An 18,577-nucleotide genomic window follows, 5' to 3' on the forward strand; every position below is an offset into this window, starting at 1 on the left:
TTTATGTTACTTCAGCAGTCAGCAACCCAACTGTTGTGTTATTTGGTACATTCGGTGCTATATCTGTCCAGATTATTAATCAGGGCCCATCGTATATAACGTGCACTCTGCAGTGTTTCTATAACACAGTGGCAGACCGTCAAGGCCTGCAAAGCCTTCAAACCTAAAAATATCTGAATCACCGAATGATGTTAATTATATTTTGTCCATGAATTCTTATTAAATATTTCCAAATTGTCTTTCCGCTTGTTTACATTACTTTTACCCTGTTGCACTGCTTTCAGACGCACTTTCATATTTAAGCATTTAACCAATCACATCTCAGCCATCATTTGTTACCAGGGTCAGAAATCTACCTAAACGCGTTCACAATCAGTTCTGTGGTTCCTGTTGCATCAAATGTGTCGATCAAACTGATGCTCTAACCAATCAGATTTCGAGTTGGCGACCCAAAAGGGGTAGCAACGCCTTCTTGAATGCATAGGTCAAAGTTAGAGTTTTTGCAAACTATGACTCGCCAATCATAGTTTGCGAAAACTGCTCTGATCACAAGCCGCTAGTTACAAGAACATACTGGCCAGAGCTAGCACACTGTATCGTTAGCGAGCTGCATACACAAATATATTGTGCTGATTTAATAGCAGTTTTGTCAACCCATAATGGCTGAAGGAGGAGAACAAATGGATTTGGTTGGAGATTTACTGTTAAAGCCATTTTCAAAATGGACTTTTCAAGAAAAAATGTACATCATGAAGAAAGGTCGGTCAGTCTGGATTGATTCAGACGTAGCACTATGAAGTCCGATCAATTAAATCCACGGCCCGCCAATGGTTTCTATAACACATTTCAAAAACACGAGGCAGCCCAACATTTGCCGGTAGCATTTTATGTTGACATATTGAGTACTTGATGCTCGCTAATGTCAGCGTCGCTGCCTTTCAAATGGTATTGGCCCAATTCCAACTCAATGGCCCATTCACAGTTGCCCGGCGATAAACACGTTGTAAATTCAAGAATCTTGGGAAGCAAGTAATCTTCCCAGTGAGCAGAGTAAGAGTTATGGCCGCCTTCAAAGTTCCCTGTAAAGTGAAAATAAGTGTCTCGACATAGCTAGCTCGCAAAATGCACACTATATTGGAAGAAATGTGCCACATAATTACGACTCCCAATTGCACTGGAGATGCGAGCAAAGGTGCTCAGTCCTTATTTAATGGGCTCATTTTAGCCACACCCAAAAGAATAAAAAGTAAAGGTGAAACTGTGGGGAAAAAAACTACACTGAACTAAACAGTTCAACACCGTATCCCCACAAATTAGACATGTTTTCAGTCATTATCTTCAAACCCATGGACAAAAATGTCTAAGTTTGCCACGCAGGAGTCTTTTAAGGTAAAAAAATACAATATATATATATATATACACACATCAATAAAATTATGCATTTTATAAAAAATAGAGATGCAATGGTTTGAGGGCACAAATATAGCATACATTTGGCGCTGTGTCTTGGTAGAGCGGTATAAAAACAAACAACCAAACAAACAACCAGTGACGCGCCGTCAGGGGAGGCAGGTGAGCCTGTGCCTCACCCGTCATCATGGAAATATCAAATGAAAATATAAATTAAACAGTTATATTATTTAGTAATTGTACTTTAAAGTTCTTTTCCATTTAACTTCACCATTTTTGGATTTTTTTTCAAAGTCGCAGAATTTTCACATTTACCGTTCAAATACTAAGTAGAGATGAGCGGTGAGGCAGCAGCTGGCTGAGCCTCCCCATGGATTGCTCAATGACTATGCTAAGTGTGCTGGCTTGCTCTGCAGTGAGACCGCATTGCTGTCCCTTTGCATATCGCTATTAAAGCGTTCACAACACTTTTCGTACATGAACCAAATTTCTACAGTTTAGCTGGTGTATATAATGTAGAGTCACTTTACATTATAAACACTATACTACAGTGTTTAATTTATTTTATTTTTTATCAAAACAGTGTGCATAGGTGAGGCACACAGTTCTCCTGCCTCATGACAGGGGGCGCTGGTGATTACAGAGATTCTTCTTGCGCCTCCTCAGGCTGCAGAATAATAGAATTAGTGAGAGCAAGCTACAGTAAACATTTCGCAAATTAAGTGCAACCATCCAGTCATTTTTTCGTGTTGCTTGGCCTTATCAGAATCAGAATCATCTTTATTGCCAAGTATGTAGGACACACAAGGAATTTGTTTCCGGTAGAACACGCTGCACTAGTATCGTTGTCAAAAAAACTGCTAAGTGGCACTATACAGTTCCATTTTGGCTACTGTTGAAAGAGTTCATTATTTTCAGAATGGGGGATTACATATCTAAATTGAAAGAAATAGAGAGACTTTTAAAACTGAAGAAAGATAAGGAAGGCTTCTACAAAGAAGGTATAGATGCCTTTCTTCAGACGGAGCGGCGCATGGACTTCATTTATAGGTAAAGGTAACACGATAATAAAGTTTTTTTTCATTCTTTTTTCTATGCTACAGTTTATATAAAGAATGCGGACGAAAACACGTTAACTGTCGTTAACTGTCGCCAATCAAATAGTGAATAAGCTACTCTGTAGAGTTCATATGTTTGTAAATCTGACTGTGATGACGTCAGTGCCTCACAATCCATGAACCTTACCGCACGTCACTGCAAACAAACATATAATCAATCAAACAAACAAATTGTCGAACAATGACAATAATTCTATGTGTGTTATTTATATCCAATATTCTTTCAAGTAAAGTAATCATCAGTTTAGACAGTGGACGTGGTACTCGACTTTACGAGTGGACCACTCAAAGGTGACGCTCCGCCATCCCTTCTCACAACAAACCGAGATTACATCCATGTTAGCGCCAAAAACTCATGACCCAATTAGCAGAGCGTTCATCACAACCACGCGAAAAAGGAAGCCGAGCGGGGCGCCGCTCGCCGCTAAGAGGAAAGCTGCCTGTCACAAGTCATCCTGTCAGCCAAATCTACGCAGAACATCTGCAGCGCGTCAGAGTCTTTCTGTGAATTACCAGCAAAGAAAAAAAAGACATGCTCCAAATCAGATCAGATAAGCAGGTAAACTGATCTTCTCAGTGAAAGCGATAGTCATGACCAACCCGGTGTTAACATCTCGCAAGGTGTAATTGCACACGCTACTTTAGTGCAAATCGACACTGTTAGGATCATTCGTCACGGTCTCTTTACTTCCGTGTATCTTGACACAAATGCTGGTTACACTTGGACGCCTTTTGAGGATTGAAAAAGATTTCATGTTGATCATCCATTCATTATTTTTCACTATCCGCGATACCCTAGCGCTCCCCAAACCTGTTTAACTCATTCACTGCTATTCCTAAATGTATCCAGGAATTGAAAATATGACGTAGCGTGCCATTGATGAATTTGTTCGTGTTTTTTTTTCTTGCTTGGGTGCCGATAAAGCGCTGGCCAGACCTCTGGCAATGTTTCCCTTCCACAATGGGGCAGCATTTCCCTTTTTTCTGTTATCTTTGCTCCATCTTCAGCTGTTGTCAAAGCGCTATATGAACCAATGTGTATGTATTGCACTGTACTTTGGACGGCCGCCCTCATTTCATGCTCATATAACTATAACTATAGACCCATATTCATTTAGGAATTAACTCTTTTTTCTGATGAAAGAAGATAGTCTAATATTTCATAGGCTGCATTAAATATTTGTGAAAATAAAGAGTTAATTCCTAAATTATATGGGTCTGGAGTTATATGAGCTTGAAATGAGGGCAGCTGTCCAAAATATAATGATTGGATTGGATTAGCCTTTGTTAGTCTCGCATTAGAGAAATTTACATTTCACAGCAGCAAGTTGATGGAAGAGGAAAGGAAAGGAAGAAGTAGAAAAACAAAATTCAGGAGCAATACATAGATATTGATTTATATAGCACTTTAGAAACAGGTGAAGCTGTACCATGGGAAAAAAGGAAATGCTGCCTCCTTGTGGAAATTGTCATATGTCTTACCAGCGCTTTATCGACACTCCCGCAAGAAAAACCAAAACCCGAACAAATTCGGGAATGGTACTCCACGTCGTATTTTCAATTCCCGAATAAATTTGGGGATGGCAGTAAATGAGTGAAGAATTTAGTGCACATGTGTCAAAGTCAAGGCCCGGGGGCCAAATCCGGCCCGCCACATCTTTTTTTTTCGGCCCACGAAAGCAAATCAAACTTGTGAAATTCCAGGATGCTTGCTAAAATCCCAACACAAATGTCATATTTTTGGATGTCAGCCACAATAACAGTCATTATTCTTGACTTCAGATTTGAAAAGTAGTTCTTCATTCATTTGTTGTGCACTCTATATGTCACAGGTGTCAAAGTCAAGGCCCGCGGGCCAAATCCGGCCCACCACATCATTTTTTTCGGCCCGCGAAAGCAAATTAAACTTGTTAAATTCCATGATGATTGCTAAAATCTGAGCCAAAATTTCATATTTTTGGATGTCAACCACAATAAAAGTCATTATTCTTGACTTCAGATTTGAAAACGAGTTATTCATTAATTTGCTGTGTGCTCTATATGTAATATTTGAAGGGATTCAAACATTCTAATGGGTTCCCCAAATTCATAACGGCCCTCGAGAGGAAACCATAATTACAATTGTGGCCCGCGGCAAAAAATGACTTTGACACCCCTGATTTAGTGCCTTTGGCAGACAGAGAAAATCATGGTTGTGCCTCTTTAAAATCAATATTCAATTTCCTCAAAGCGTGTATGTGGCACATACCTGAATAGAAACATCGCTGTAAGATCCCCCGATAACTCCAGAGATGGCCAAGGGGACTTCATCGTGGATGGCGTAGGATCCATCGGGGCACGTGTACTCACTGTCGTCCACTTTGGTGAGCGAAGCCCTGACGAACTCAAGCGACTGCTCCAAAGCGTACGTGTCCTTGGAGCACGTGTCCAGTATATGAGCTCCTAAACGAATCCCGGGCAAGATGCGCTCATCCCTGTTGATTTCATCCAGAGCGAGCAGCATGGCCTCCAGTCGCTGGATTCCTCGCTGAGCGTTGATCTTCCCGCAATCCTCCGTGGCTTCACCTTTCTGGTGGACGGGGAAGAGACCGCCGATCATCAGATCACCTTCCAGCGTGATCTCCTTTTTGGAATCCGTGTTGTAACCGACCACGGGCAAACCCCGGGGAGCCTGGGCAAACAGAGTCACGCTTATGAGCAGGAGGAGAATGCGGGACAGCCAGAGGGGTCGGGGCACAGGGCGCACCCCCGCCAATGGGGGGGAGTTCCCCAATGACATATCCCTGGGCAGAGAAAGGTCCTCCTAACTGGGCGTTTTTTTTAGGTCAGCGTCTGATCTGTTTGATATGTTGCCGCCTCCGAACAAAAACACGGTGAGGATCAGCAGCACCAGATCTCACAGTACCGGTGTTTTTATTCTCACAGAAGCCATCGCAAGCACCAGCGTGATCCTGTAGCTCTGCCTCTTCTTTTGTGCTTTTTGGGAGATTACAGCCTGCAGATCAAACAGAGAGAAAGTTACTCCTACTCTTAGATGCCACACAACAATTCTTTTGTCTGATGGCGGCTGCAGGGACCCAGTGCTCTGTTGCGTGAGCGCTCAGCACATTGGAGGCGAACGAACACCGTCCAAAGAATTCCATTGGATAGGATTGGAATCGCCTTTATTCGTCTCGCAGTGGAGAAATTTACATTTCACAGCAGCAAAGTTATGAAAGGAAGGAAAGTAGAAAAACAAAATACAGGAGCTGCTGGAAAGGCAGCCACTCTCGCGGCGCCGTCTTGAAGTCAAAAAAACAAAAACACGAAATAACAAATAACATGACAACACAATGACAAAGAGAGTCATTCATTCTGAAGCACTTTCTGTACCCTCTTTTTTACACGAAGCAGTCCCAGATGAAAGAGGAGAGGATCAAAGCGTCTCTTCACCAGTGGATCTGGGACATCATGGTGGAACGTGCACGTCGACTCCAAGTTAAATGTTGAAAGCAAACACGCAGCTGTAGCATCCATTGATGAAAAGATTGTCTCACATCTCCTGTCCCTCGTGAATCCGCTTCAATTCCAAGCTGCGATAGTTCCACATTCGCATCGGCGCTCTCCGCTGATTTCTTATCGCGGGCTCCTCAAGCCATGCATCCATCCAGCCGCAGACTGTCCAACAGCACCGACCTCTCCGCTGAACAAAACGGGGCTGTGAAGATGCTGCCCATTACAGTTCTAGCAAAAAAGCACAATGGCCCCAGAGCTGTCCACAAAATATAATACATTCATATTGATTTATTTAGCGCATTAACAACAGCTGAAGCTGTAACAAAGCGCTAACATGGACAAAAGGCAAATACTGCCCCCTCGTGGAAGGGAAAAACATTGCCTGAGGTCTGACCAGTGCTTTATCAACACCCTCCGCAAGAAGATTTAGGACGACAAACATTCAATGCAGCGTTAGAAAGTCTTCTGTCATCAGAAAAAAAATGGGTCTGGAGTTATCTGAGCTTGAAATGGGGGTGGCTGTACAAAAGGCAAAATGCTGCTCCCTCGTCGGAGGGAAAAAAACGTTGCCAGAGGTCCGACCAGCGCTTTATTGGCATCCCCTCATGACAAAACAACCCAAACAAATTCCGGAATGGTGCTTCATGTCATGCTTTTCAATTCCCGAATAAATTTGGGAATGGACGTGAATGAGTTCAACAATATTGGATTTATTAATTTGCAGATGTGTTGGAATGATCTCAATTTTTAATAAAAAACATTGTTGAGGATAAAAAAAGTTTAATGGTAAACATATTTTACCTTAAATGTTTCAAATCTTGGTTTGATAATGACATACAGAGTATATGGGATATATGGGTATGGAGTTATCTGAGCCTGAAACGGGGGGCAGCTGTACAAAATATAATTCCCCCTCTTGGAATGGAAAATAAAACAATGCCAGCGGTCTGACCAGCGCTTTATCAGCACCCAGCAAGTAAAATCTAAACCCGATAGAAATTCGGGAATGGCGCTCCACGTCATATTTTCAATTCTGGAATACATTCGGGAAAGGCAGTTAATGAGTTAATTAGCATTTAACAAGCCACAAAACTGTCCCTGTGGTGCTCTAAGGACTGCTTGATAACCGACACACTAAGTGCAGTATTTATTTCCCCTGCAATCCAAAAAAAAAGTATCTGCGCAACAAGTTTAAAGCGCCTACAGCTCAGTAAAATGCACCAAGACATCTGCCCGGATTTAACATGGATGGATGTACTATTTCGAGGTTTAATGCGTCAGCGTTCTGTGTGGAGCTAAAACAGATCTTGTTAATACACTGCAGAGGCGAAGGGTTATTTGTTCTTTGTCTTCTTTTCCCAGCGGCTTAATTAAGCAGCAGGTTGACGCTGGGTAAAGTTTCTCGCCGAGTAAATCAAGCTGCCAAAAAAGGATTTGCGCCATATCCAGCGTGTCGGCACATCAACTTGACGGACATGCAAATAATTCCTTCACTCAAGTCACATCAAGAGGGGTGTGAAGGAATTGCAAAAAAAAGGCTGGATGCCCATTAAAGGACAACCGACGTCTCCGGACAAGTTGTGTCCATAATTTATAAAATGGCTTCAAATGACTTCTACTGGGCGTATTTTAATAAGATTCCACCGCATATAGCTATATTTTACATTTTAAGACTCGCCCTGAACATTCAGGAAGTCTTGTTTTTGAGTTGGTGACGAGTCCTCACGTGACGTCAGAAAAGGACCGCCTCCTGACCGTAAAAAAGACGCATTGTAGCGTCTTTCCATCACGTCAATGTATTTTGCGGTACTGTTTTTTTTTTAACCCTTGTGTTACATCCAAAAGCCGCCAGAAGAGGGTGTCAAGCTCCATGGAAGGAATGTATCAGCCTGTGGAAACGGGCTGATTCATTCCTCACAGCTCGGTGGCCATTTTGTTGCCTCTTTTTGGGTGAGACATCCCCCCCCCCCCGCCCGTTTGCCTCAAAATGGCACAAATAAATTATTTAATCGATTGCAAACATGTATGCTTTCCTCTTCAGAACTATTTGAATCATATTCATAACTGGATGTGTAACAAGAAAGCATATTCTCCGAATCTGAAGCCATTGTTTTGATTCTTCAGCAATGCAAGACGTCTTGGCGTGACGTCACGAACTGGGGGCGGGACTTTCTGAAAATGCCCAATTCGCAGCTCAATTTTTTGCAGATTTTGGACACTTTAAGTCATTTTTATTGGTGTTTTGCATTTGAATAAAAATATCATACTGCGTGTTTTGGGTATTTTAGATGCTATAAAACGTTTTTCTGCTGTCAGTTAAAAAACAAAAAAGTGACGTCGGTTGCCCTTTAAAACAGAATAAAAACTCTCAACAGGAGTCAAGACTGCAGACAAGATTCTTTTGGGGTTTCCTCTGCCTTTTTCCTCCATCCCTTTCTTTCCCTTGCTCGTTGTTTCCATGGAAACGTGCCGGTAGACGGAAAAGGGGGAAGCGGCGAAGTGGAATGCAGACCAAGAGAAGTTGGTGTGTCTGGCCATGCATGGCGCTTGGTCATCTGGGGGGGGGGGGGGGGGGGGGGGCGGCAGTAAGCACGTGTTGAGTCAACTGGCCCGACCCCGCTCACGACTTCTCGTCATTAACAAAATGGTTGAAACCATTTTATTTTTCATCTTTTGGAAAACGCTAGTGGATCATATTCCTCCTTGTCACCTGCTCCGCTTTCCAAGTCCATTAGGCATGGTTGCTTGGTTACGATATCATAAAAAAAATAAAAATAAATAAAGCGATGCAAGGCAACAGCATGTCAATGACATTCTCCCTATGCTGGGCTAAGAATTGGATTGGATTGGATAAGCCTTTATTAGTCTTGCAGTGGAGAAATTTACATTTTACAGCAGCAAAGTGATGAGAGTAAGAGGAAAGGTAAGGAAGAGGTAAAAAAAACACAAAAAAACTGGAGCTGCTGTAGAGGCAGCCACTCTCACGCCGCCATCTTGACGTAAAAGCTGTTAAGGCAATTCGCTATAGGAAGACATTGTAAACATCGTTTTACTTTGTTACACATTGTTTTATTTTCTCTGGCTTCTGTTTTATTCTACATCCAGTCAATGATGTCACATCCTGCTGCTCTCCACAAAAGCTCTCCCGAAACAGCTAGGCCACTTTCTTCTACTTTCAGACAGCTCCACTAGGTGCCGTTCCACAGATTAAAGAATCTTTTTGTTCTTACTTTTGATTCCTGCGTCATTAATAAATGACTCTATCAAAAACAACAACAACAACAAAATAATAAATACAGTGACAACACAAAGACACAGAGAGACATTCATTCTTAAGCACTTTCTGCTCCCTCTTTGTTGTATGAAGCAGTTCTAGATGAAAGAGTTGAGGATCAAACCATCCTTTTCACCAGTGGATTAGAGACGTCATGGTCGAATGCGCATGTTTACTACAAGCTAAATTTTGAAAGCAAACACGAAGCTGTAGCATCCATTGCCGAAAAGAGATTGTCTCACATCTCCTGTCCCACGTAAATCCGCTTCAATTCCAAGCCGCGGCAGTTCCACATACGTATCGGCGCTCTTTCTTTTTTAACCCTATCAGGGACAGCAGTTACGATAGTGGACGGCTTATCGTGTTTATCAGGTTACAAAGTGCTTGAAATGGTTAAACGAACATTCTTCCCTAAATGTATTTCAGGAAGAAACTATTCCTTGAAAGAACATAAAAAAACAGAGGAGTGCAGAAGTAAGAGGGAACAAAGACAGCAAAGAGAAAGAGAATCCATTGCTGAATTTGAAGGCCTCCTGGGGTGTGGACATTTGGGGAAAATCCTTTTTGTCACTATTGTTGACTTAAAACATCCCCTTTAGTATATTAAATTTAAAAAAAATGAATAGTTTTGTCTACATCTTCCCAATAATTTAGTTTGAGTTCCTGTGTGTGTGTGTGTGTGTGTGTGTGTGTGTGTGTGTGTTTGTATGTCTAGTCTTGTGAGGACCACTAACGTTTTATACCATGCGTAGTGAGGACATTTTTGGCAACTGAGGACCTGTTGGCCGGTCCACACAAGTTTTTCATTCTAAAGGCTTCTTATGCATCTGTTAAAGTTTCAGAAAGGTCCTCACAAATTCACCCAAAAAGATTTTTTTGGTGTGTATTTTCATTTCACTTAGATACACACACTTTTTACTCACTGTGTGCGTTTATGTTTGTGTGCGCGTGGTTAATAAGAGGACAAAGTTCAGACCACAAAAAGTAAAACGATATTTTAACCAAATTCACAACAGGGGTGAGGACTTTGAATGTACCCATTAAGAAACCTCACTCCTGCTGTTATTTCATTTTCAAGTCCACTTTTTATTTCTTTGTTTTTAAAGAAGTTGAAGTGGGAAATGGGGTGACATTTAGTCTTCAAATGTAACACTAGTTCTTCTCTAAACTTATCAGCAACGGTGGTCCTCACTCCTTTTCAGGATTTATCCGGTCCTCACAAAATCATTGAAACAGGAATGTGTGTGTGTGTGTGTGTGTGTGTGTGTGTGTGTGTGTGTGTGTGTGTGTGTGTGTGTGTGTGTGTGTGTGTGTGTGTGTGTGTGTGTGTGTGTGTGTGTGTGTGTGTGTGTGTGTGTGTGTGTGTGTGTGTGTGTATGTGTGTGTGTATAACGAGGCAAAGTGTCAGACTTTGTCCATCTGCACTGCGCATTCTGCACTCCAAACATGAAAGAACGTTGTCGTCTAACAACGCTGGCACTTCCGGCCGGCCGCCGGTGCTTTTGTATTCGAGGGAAGAAGAAGTGACTTGACCTATTTACACCGTGAACTTCCACTTGTTGACAAACTGCTGAGGGAGCAAATGAAAAGTCTTGACGTTCAGGCACGCTGTGTCTAATGCAACATGCCACCTCTCATTTCTCATTAAAAGTAGCGCGTGAGCCGCTAGGCAAGAAGCACGGCGCTCGTCTTTGCTGTCAGTTGGCTTTTTTTTCATTTGAGTAGAGAGGATGGTGAAGTTTGCTTACTGAAGTTTGCAACCTGTCATTTTTGTGACTTTTTTGCATGTAACTCATGAATAGTTGCCCTTTGACTGTTATCGCTGGACAGCTCTTGGGTGATTGTGCATTTTTTGCGCCTGTAATAGACAGCATTTTCCCAGCCCACTTTGTTCAGCGGAAAAATCGGTGCTGTTGGAAAAGTCTGCGTGTAAATGCTGTTGATACATTTGTCTATAACTGCTATCCCATAGTTGACCAGCAGATGGCTGTGCTTTATTTTCTTGACATTCATTATGTTGCTTTGTTGTCACTTCCGGTACAGGTTTTACTTTTCGCGACAAAGATCAAATCTTCCATTTCGGAGAGGAAAGCGGGCAATGTGGTTTGTACGATTTTATTGCATATGTTTTATTTATATGTTTTATTTCATTGATATAAAGTCCAAGTGTTTATGTGTAAATAATATCTGTATTTTTATACTTGTTTGTAGTTCTACGGTGGTGTTGTTGGTGATTCATGATGCAATTGAAATCACATTAAAGAATTAACCATCTGGACAAAGAACCGGAGTCCTTGCATGTTTTGTTTTGACACACTGCGGATGAATGGATTCATGGCTTTAGGAGCCCGCGATAACAAGAAAAGAGCGTCAGCGCAGAGCGCCGACGCGTATGTGGAACTGTCGCGGCTTGGAATTGAAGCGGATTTACGTGGGACAGGAGATGTGTCTTTTCGTGAATGGATCCTACAGCTTCCTGTTTGCGTTCAACATTTAGCTTGTTGCAGACGTGCACGTCATGTGTTTTTTTTTTTTTTTGGTTTGGTCACAAACTGACTATATATTGCATTTGCATGATATACGTAAAAATGTTTTTTTTTTTGGAAACTCAATTTCTACTAAGCCCTACTCAGTTACCGACACCAAGCCAGCGGTTCATTGTTACTTTTACAAGGTTATGAGTCCAATAAAATACAAGACGCTGGTGCCCATATACATTTAAGATGCAATATCCTACCAAGGATTATTGCCTGCCCCTTTTCTGCTCCTGTGTGACCATCTCTACTTTCTTCAGCAGATGGCCTTTTTTTTAATTCAGAAGCATAAATCCCAGCAGCCAATTCCACACTTCAAGCCAGAATGTGTGAAGGAATGGCAAAAAAAAAAAAGGTTGAGGGGGGGCATGAGAAAAGGAGTACAGAAACAAAGAAGCAGAAAGAAGCGAGCTGAAAAACAAGAGAAAGAAAATGACGATAAGGGTTGGAGAAATATGTTAAAAAAGTTACAAGAAAATTAAAAGTGTAAAACCTCCATAAAAATGGCATTGTGTGCATAAAGACAAGAAGACTTAAAGGTCTCGAGTGAGAACTTCACACAATTAGTGGGCCTCGAAGTAAACTGTGTCATCATCCGTCTCCACCTGGTCACGATGGTAGTCACACAAGTCAATAGAAGCCATCCCTCACACACACTCCACCTGGAGAAAGTTGGGTGTCCCCCCCCGCCCCCCCGACCCTCCACTCACAGACACACTCACAGTCCTTTGCAAACTTCCTTGTCCTCCTTCTCCTCCCAGGAGTCCCATTCCACCTTCCTCATCAAACATTCATCCTCTGGCTGTCTCTCACACAGATCGTAGCTGCAGCAGCAGCAGTACAGGTCTCAACTGTGTGATGGGTGGACAGATGGCACTTTTGTTACTTTTTATTGACTTTTGGGGCTTGAGTCACAATTAAAAAGATGTTAAGAGAAAATCGGGTTCTTTAAATAACTTTTTTTTGAGGGGCGGGGCTGGCCTTGTTGACCTAAACCAATCATTTCGGAGTGGGTTTACTTATTCATTTATACAAAGTCATGTGTATATGTTTTGCATCCTGTGATTTACTAAACTTAGAGGACAACCGACACCATTTTTTGTTTCCTAACTGACATCAGAAAAACATTTTAGAGCGTCTAAAATACCCAAAACACGCAGGCTGATATTTTTAGACAAATGCAAAACTCCAATATAAATGACTTAAAGTGTCCTAAAACTACTTCAAAATGACACCGGAAATGGCAAGTTTCAGAAGGTCCCGCCCCCTTGTTCGTGATGTCACGCCAGTATGTCTTGCCTTGCTCTAAAATCAAAACAATGGCTTCAGATTCGGAGAAGATGCTTTCTTGTTACTCATCCAGTTAGGAATATGATTCAAATAGTTCTGAAGAGGAAAGCATACATGTTTGCAATCGATTAAAGAAGTCCTTCCGTGTCAATTTGAGGCGTCAGGACTCCAATGTAGCGTCCCAGAAAATGCACAAGATGGCGCCCAAGCTCCGTTGGAAATGGGCTGATTTGTCTGTTGGAAATTCGCATCAACTAGTATCAAATAGAAGTCTTGGTGCAACACACAACGATTCACCATCGCGTTATGTGTTTTCCTTCTAATTTCGCCATCAACACGAAGTTTTCAGACCAAACAAAGTACCCACAATGCATTGTGTGTCGCTTTCTCGGTCAGGGGCGTTCCTGACGTGACGTCAGGAATCGTCACCAACTCGAAAACAAGACTTCCTGAATATTCAGCGCGAGTCTTAAAATGTAAAATATAGCTATATGCGGTGGAATCTTTGTAAAATACGCACAGTAGAAGTCATTTTAAGTGATTTTACAAATTATGGACTTGTCCGGAGGCGTCGGTTGTCCTTTAAAACATGATTCACTTATCGAATTGACTTGAAAACGTCGTCCTCTTTTTTCATGACAAATTCCTGACAATGATCCTCAAAAATGTGGTCCAGATAACACAAGTAGTGTATGGGCTCTCCCTATTGGTATTGGAAAAAAAAAATAATGGTATTTACTATTCATTCCTTCATCCATTTTCTAAACAGTTTATCCTCACAAGGGTGACTAGACATGGTGAAGCTTAACTTAGCTGTCTTCAGGCAGTAGCCAGGGGACACCCTGAACCAGTTACCAGCCAATCGCAGGGCACAAAGAGAGAAACAATTATTCACGCTCACAGCCACGGACAATTTGGAGTTTTCAATCAACCTGCCATGCATGTTTTTGGTATGTGGGAGGAAACCGGACGGCTCGGAGAAAACCCACGCGGGCCCGGGGAGAACATGCAAACTCCACACAGGGAGGCCGGACCGAGTCTTGAACTCATGACCTCTGCCAAACTGATCAGAAGCTGGTAAAAAAAGGAAAAATCCACGACCACGCTCATAAATCCAAAAACTTGCATTGCAAATCGCCTCTCTCAATTGAAATGAATGGAAATGCCATTAATCCGTTCTTATCTCCCTCCGCTGACATGTAATGCTCCACCATTTACCATTCAAATGTTGATTCCATCAAGGGGTTTTATACCTAAAATATTAATGCTAGTGTTGGCATGTCAACGGCCATGGTAATGTAATTTATATTTGTGATAAAGTAGCAGGAAAGGGGACAATGCATACGTTGCTTGTTGAAAACTCATGTCATTTCTCTTTGTTTTACATTTCAACTTCTAGTGATTTTTTTGGGGGGTGGGTTACATATTCACTGTTTATGAATCAGTTGCAGGCCAATCGCAGCGCAGAAAGAGAGAAACAACCATTCGCGCTCACACTCACACAAAGGGAAAATGTGTTCAATCAATCTGCCATGTATATTTTTGGAATGTGGGAGGAAACCGGAGTACCCGGAGAAAACCCACACAAGCACAGGAACAACATACAAACTTCACACAAGAAGACTGGAACTGGAATTGAACCCCGCACCCCTGTACTGTGAGGCGGACATTGTTACCAGTAGTCCATTGTGCCGCCTGCATTCAATATTCATTTATTCAAAATATGCATAATTTAGATGTATATAGCTTCAAACATTTTTCGCAACAATCTATATTTAATTGCGCCACACATTTTGAATCATAACTTTATTTAAGCATTAACACATGCTATATTAACTCATTCACTGCCAGACTTGCAAAAATGAGTCCACTCCAGTGCCAGGGTTTTTGGCATTTTCACTGAAATTCCAGGACCCACAGAATATTGAGTTTTAGGACTACATAAACAATGAATGCAGCGTAAGAAATGTTAGACTTTCTTCTTTCATCCAAAAAAAAATAGTTAATCCCTAAATTATATGGGTCTGGAGTTATATGAGCTTGAAATGAGGGCGGCTGTACAAAATACAATACAATACATATTGATCTATATATATATATATATATATATATATATATATATATAGCACTTTAACAACAGCTGAAACTGTAACAAAGCGCTAACATGGAAAAAAAGGAAATGCCACCCCCTTGTGGAAGGAAAAAAAAAACATTACCAGAGGTCTGGCCAACGCTTTATCGGCACACAAACAAGAAAAAACAAAACTAATTAGGCAATTGCGTTCTACGTCACAATTTCAATTCCCGAATAAATTATGAATTAAAGGGTTGTTCATTTTCCAGCAGATGGACAAAAAAAATGCACATCTGAAACTTTTTATCTCACTGGAAATATGGACCCCCTGATTATGACTTATAAAATGTTTCCCCCCGTTCTTTTTTTTTCTTAAAGAATGCACAGAGTGTGAACAATCCTGGACAGCGACGTGACGATGTGTCATTGACAACATAGCAGATGTTGCGTGGGCATCAGGTGCACAACAGAGCAATAAACACACACGTGCAGATCGAGTGGAGCTCCTTGACTACTATTGCATATCGTCAAAAAAAAAAAAACAGAATAAATACATACAGGGTCAAAAACAACAACTATAGAGTACATTAAAGTAAATCAAAATATACAGTCCAGGAGGTTTTTTTTTTAATATGCGAGTGAGGCTTCAAGATGCTCTGGCTCATCATTTCAAATGTAACAGGTGACAACAGGATAGGGGTGGAAGTGAGGGGGGGGGGGGTTCAGATGATGCCAGTGGAACGCACATCCTTCGTCACAGTTTTAAATAATTCATTTCCCCATAAGCAACATTTTCTCCATGCAAGTTGTCATCATCCCACAGATTTCATTCCCTTATGCATTTGTCGAATCCCTTAAGCGATTCAATTCGTTGCTTGCAGGCATTTTCAGGCTCGTCTCTATATGCTCACCTTAAATCTGATCAACCATTTTGCTATGCTAGTGTTGCATTTTATTAGGTCGGGGGTGGGGGGTTTGGAGGATAATGATTTTTATGACTACTTTTACTATTCAGCTATGATCAGCAACACATGTGATTTATTTTTTGATCTTTTCCTTCCGTAACGTGCAGACTGCTATTAAAAAATGTGCTTTTAAAATCAAAGCAAATAATAAATAAATACAATTAAAATGTCTAATTTAAAATAATTTGATATTTTTAGATACTTTTATGAATCTGGTTGAACCCACCCGCAAATAAATCAAAAATATCTTCACAAACAAACATTAAGAGTGTAGTTTAGCGTCTAGTAGAACTTACAAAAAAACAACAACAACACAACAAGGTAGACGGAGGGAGAGAAAAAACGGGAAAGGGAACCACACATTTGGTATGCATTCATAGACTTTTTCTTACCTGTGCGGCTTTCTTCAGCTTCTGGCGGACAGGACGAGCAACACCGAGGCGGTGGACATCCTCCAAAGTGCTTTCGGACGTGGTGGGGCGAACGAAAAAAGGTGGAAAGAAGGAAGGCGGGCAAAGTTGAGAGCAAAAGAGAGAGGAAAAAAAGGCGCGCCTGGTTGTGCCACTGTCCGTGGTGCTGCAAACGAGAGCCGCCCAAGCTCCTGCAAAGCCTCCCAAGTCACATTTCACCCTCGATTCGTAGCGCAACCGACGCCCACTTAATGATCCGACGAAAAGGGGGAGGGAAGGGAAGAGGCTTTCAAAAAAAAAAATAACACGCGAGTTGGGAATTGACCTGTTTTATGGCGTAAACTGGGAAATTGCACCTGTTACTTTGCAAGCTGCTCAATTGATCTTTTCGACAAACATCAGCCAGACTGCAGATGAGCGCAATGAGCAGCAAGGTTGATGCAGCGGGGAGATCGTCATTCTAAGTGCGAACTAGGTTGTGGTGGGACATTTTTAAAGCTCTGAACACATCAAAATGCAAGCGGAGAAGCCCTGTGACTTGGGAGTCGATTTCCACACACACCCCCGTGTCCTATTTGTGTAAAAAAAATGGCTCTTTAGAGAATACTTTTTTTTTTTTTGCTCATTCACCTCCATTCACAAATGTATTATAACTAAATAAAATGTATTATTATTATAAATTGAAAATATGTTTTCTATCCTTTCACCCCCCACCCCATCCCCCGTTCAAATTGCTGCTGTGGACTGCAAATTTCCCCATTTTGGGACGAATAAAAGTTTTCTGATCCTGTAGAGTACGGGTATTGTTTTATCTTGCTTGGTTGCAGATAAAGCGCTGGCCAGACCTCTGGGGGGTGTTTTTTTTTTCGCTTCCACAAGGGGGCATCATTTTTCTCTTTTTTCCATGTTAGCGCTTTGTTCCAGCTTCAGCTGTTGTGAAAGCGCTATATAAACCACTATGTGTGTATTGCATTGTATTTTGGACAGCTGCCCTCATTTCAAGCTCATATAACTCCAGATCCATATTATTTAAGAATTAATTCGGCATTAAGTCTATTTTTCTGATGAAAGAAGAGAGTAAGATTTCTAACACTGTATCGAAGGTTTATTTAGTGATAAAACTCAACTTTCTGTGGGTCCTGCTATTTGAGTGACGATGACAAAAACCCTGGCACTGGAGTGGACACATTTTTGCACATCCGGCAGTGAAGGAGTTAATATTTAACATAGCAGGGAAGAAATCATCTCCATGCACTGGAAGCTCGAAGACGGCCCAGTGGGTTTCACGATTAATTAAATCACTTGTTGGCCCACTATGTCATCAGCGCCTTTCCCAGACTGACTTTCATGTTTAGCCTCAGGCTGGACAGCACGGACGCAAGTGTGGAGGACATGTTGTCAGGAGGACACGCCGGAGGACGACGGATAGTGAGGACAGGTGTGGAGGATAAGTATGGAAGACATTTATATGGATGACCTGTAGGGGCAAAGCACATGTGGGTTACATAGTAAACACATACAGTGCGAGGGTTCCTTAGGATGCAAGATTTTGGATAATTTTTGTTTGTACAGTGAGACCTCAACTTACAAACACCTTAACTTACAAACCTTTCGTAAAACAGTCCTTATGGAAGGTGACTCTCCTTCCATAAGCCATCAACGACCATCAAAAAGGTAAATAAAACGTTATTTTACAGCAGAGTTTATTTCTTTAATTACATTTGTCATGTAATGCGCCTCTCTTTCCAAACAGCAATTCCCTTTGACCTTCGACCTCCAACGCCATTCCATCAAGCCATCAATGACCATCACAAATGTAAATAAAGTGACTTTGATACAATGCAGTGTATTTCTTTCATTACAATACAATAGCACATTTATTATACGTAGAATAAGGTATGTTGTGTGTAGTTTTAAGGCTTATTTAGTTGAGAAGTATATTCTATGGAAACCCGGGAACGGATTATTCCCATTTTAATGGTTTCCTATGGGAAGATTTTTTTGAGA

The 18,577-nt window shown here is 41.5% G+C and overlaps 1 protein-coding gene across 1 annotated transcript in view; it reads right to left on the reverse strand.

Annotated features, from left to right (window-relative positions):
- The window catches only part of grm2a (glutamate receptor, metabotropic 2a), a 30,900-nt gene extending 13,791 nt beyond the window's left edge, over positions 1-17,109 (reverse strand). The window contains exons 1-2 of the mRNA XM_089010495.1: positions 16,553-17,109; positions 4,777-5,523 (exon numbers count right to left, since the gene is read on the reverse strand). Of these exons, the coding sequence (XP_088866621.1) occupies positions 4,777-5,307 (531 nt within the window). The 5' untranslated portion in view covers positions 5,308-5,523; positions 16,553-17,109. The remainder of the gene's footprint in view (positions 1-4,776; positions 5,524-16,552) is intronic.
- Between the last annotated feature and the right edge of the window lie 1,468 nt (positions 17,110-18,577).

The sequence above is a fragment of the Hippocampus bargibanti genome, linkage group LG12, assembly GCF_051943395.1.
Source record: "Hippocampus bargibanti isolate YZ-2025 linkage group LG12, ASM5194339v1, whole genome shotgun sequence".
Lineage (NCBI taxonomy): Eukaryota > Metazoa > Chordata > Actinopteri > Syngnathiformes > Syngnathidae > Hippocampus > Hippocampus bargibanti.